General features: G+C 40.1%; 1 protein-coding gene across 1 annotated transcript in view; it reads right to left on the minus strand.

Annotated features, from left to right (window-relative positions):
- Window positions 1–431: 431 nt before the first annotated feature.
- LOC138036166 (developmentally-regulated GTP-binding protein 1-like) overlaps window positions 432–2,500 on the minus strand; it is a 17,289-nt gene continuing 15,220 nt past the window's right edge. The window contains exon 11 of the mRNA XM_068882518.1: window positions 432–566. Within this exon, the coding sequence (XP_068738619.1) occupies window positions 560–566 (7 nt within the window). The 3' untranslated portion in view covers window positions 432–559. The remainder of the gene's footprint in view (window positions 567–2,500) is intronic.

Below are 2,500 nucleotides of genomic sequence, written 5' to 3' on the forward strand. Positions count from 1 at the left end.
TATGATGAGTACATTTTTAAGACAATACTGGAAATCATCCTTTATTTTAAAGAATCACAAAAAATGACTGAGGCAAGTGCCTCGGTTTGCCTCATACTGGCTACGGCCTTGACTGCTCTATTTGATGAGAACCATATGGTCTCTTGCTGGGTTGATAAGCAGATGTAAGAGTGCTCCTAGTAGTTAACTCTATTTTTCTAGTAAAATGTCCACTCACCCTTTAATTAAGGCCCAAGGGGGCTCCATTGACAAGTTAAATTGTCTGGCGTACGACAGAGCAAAATCTGTAAGTGACCACGGGGAGTTAAGGCTTAAGTTAAATTCTCTATTTCATTTGCACAAAGCAGATTGCTCTCTGAGAGAGAGAACTGTTAAAACACTTTTATAACACAGAGGGAGGAAGATCTGTGTTGATATTCAATACACGCAAGTTTTTCATCTTTCGTACTTTATTTTGAGGAAAAACTCAATTCAACCTTCGCAATAATAATATTTTTCAGTGGTCTATCAGTCAGATTGCTAAACTGGTCTTGGGATACTGTGCTGGTTCTTATAACCATTATAGCCTGCAAAGAAAAAAGTAAAATTTTTAACAATGACTAAGATAATATTTTGCTTAAGTGGAAATCAATCTCGACCCCAGAGCTCATCTCTTGACTGAAGGAGAGAAGCTCTGGGGAACCCAGAAACAAAGAGTCTTCTCAGGTTTTCGTGAAAAACAATCAAAAGCGTCTCTAATTGGTGCATTCATGTTAGCACGAGGAGTGAGCAGGTGCCGTAAGGTTCACATGGCCAATTTCCTACATAGCGTTTCCCAGAGCCTTGGGTCGATCTTAGAATCTGGAGACGAGAATGAAGTGAATACGCCATTTGCAGTAGACACACATACATCTTTGCTTGGTGAAATATATCGTGAAGTGCATGATGAAGTGATGACAAATGACCATACCTTCCAAGAACATACCTCCTTAGACGCAAAAATCGTTCATTATCATATGAAGGAATAATGTCTTATTTGGTCAATGACTTCGCACTATATAATGAAAACTCTTCCTGAGTTTCAAAACTTTCCATTTACTTTTTTGTTTGAATTCCTAGTCATGCTAATTAACAAATCGAAAGTGGTTCAGCGTTGTCTGTACTCTTATCGACAACGATATTCGTCATCACAGTGGTCAAAATGTTGTGGACTCTCGAGGCGCAACCAAAGAACATTTTTATTTATCATGACAAAAAGAACGAGCAAGCGTTGTCTATAACTTTCTCGCCATATGTTGGGTTTCTTTCCCAAGATCGGCGTTCCTGATTGACGCGTGCATGACGCGAAAAACGTTGTCCAGACTCTTATCAACGACAGCAAATTAGCCAATCAGATTGCGAGATTACAAGCAATTGTGGTAAAAAAGTTAATGAATGATGTGCTCAAGAGGTGGCATCACTTCTCCAAATTCAGCTAGACCTAAAGCTTGTAGAAGTAATGTTTAAAAAACGAGCAGCAGTGTTTTATCGGGTTTAAAAACACCAGGTGTAGTTTCGTAGAAGCGTGTTTTTATATGATTATTTCACAAAAGGCGTGTCTTTCGGAAGCACGAACAAAGGTTCAAATTGTGAGGGGAAGATATCAGCATACAAAAAACACAAGTGGACCTTATAACCAGTATAATAGTAATTTTAAAAGCATGTTTTTGTTCTTCAGTCCTTATTTTGTGTTGTTGATGGTTGAAGGAGATTGGTTAAAGATGCTGTGTAGGAGAAAGTTCACAGGATTGAAAACTGCCGATGAAGAAAAAGCACTCATGAAAGTCAGAAATTTCGAGGCAAATGAAAGGTATAGATTATATGTAACTGAAAAGAGAGAGCACACAGAGTGCTTTTTACCTTTCGACACACCCATCCGAAAAATTGGTTTTTGCCCTGAGCGGGACTCGAACCCACATCTCCCTGATTACTAGTCGGGCATGCTAAGCCACTACACCATCAAGGCTACCACACTAGCAATGCAGTAGATTAATGAGATGACTTAGCAGAGTGGTGGATCCATAGAGCCCAACTTTTTCTTCACTTGAGTGTGTATCCTTGCCTCTTTAACCCCAGACGGCTTAGAACACATGAAAGTCAGAAATTTCGAGGCAAATGAAAGGATCCCCACGCCGCGAAGTCATCTCATTAATCTGCTGCATTACCAGCGTGGTAGCGTTGATGGTGTAGTGGCTTAGCATGCCCGACTAGTAATCAGGAAGACGTGAGTTCGGGTCCCGCTCGAGGCAAAATCCAATTTCTCGGATGGGTGTGTCGAAAAGTAAAATGCACTGTGTGTGCTCTCTCTCTCTATCTCTTCAGTTACGTATAGAAAAAGCACTGTTGGCAAAATCCGCTCCAAAATCAACACGATATGTCTCAAAATGGTCTCGTAAGGACGGTGCATACTAATTCAACGGTATTTTTGTGCGGGAAAAGCAGGTCTTAACAAGTGTTATTGCAATCCAAAAAGAAAATTGGG

Source organism: Montipora capricornis, unplaced genomic scaffold, assembly GCF_036669925.1.
Source record: "Montipora capricornis isolate CH-2021 unplaced genomic scaffold, ASM3666992v2 scaffold_464, whole genome shotgun sequence".
Lineage (NCBI taxonomy): Eukaryota > Metazoa > Cnidaria > Anthozoa > Scleractinia > Acroporidae > Montipora > Montipora capricornis.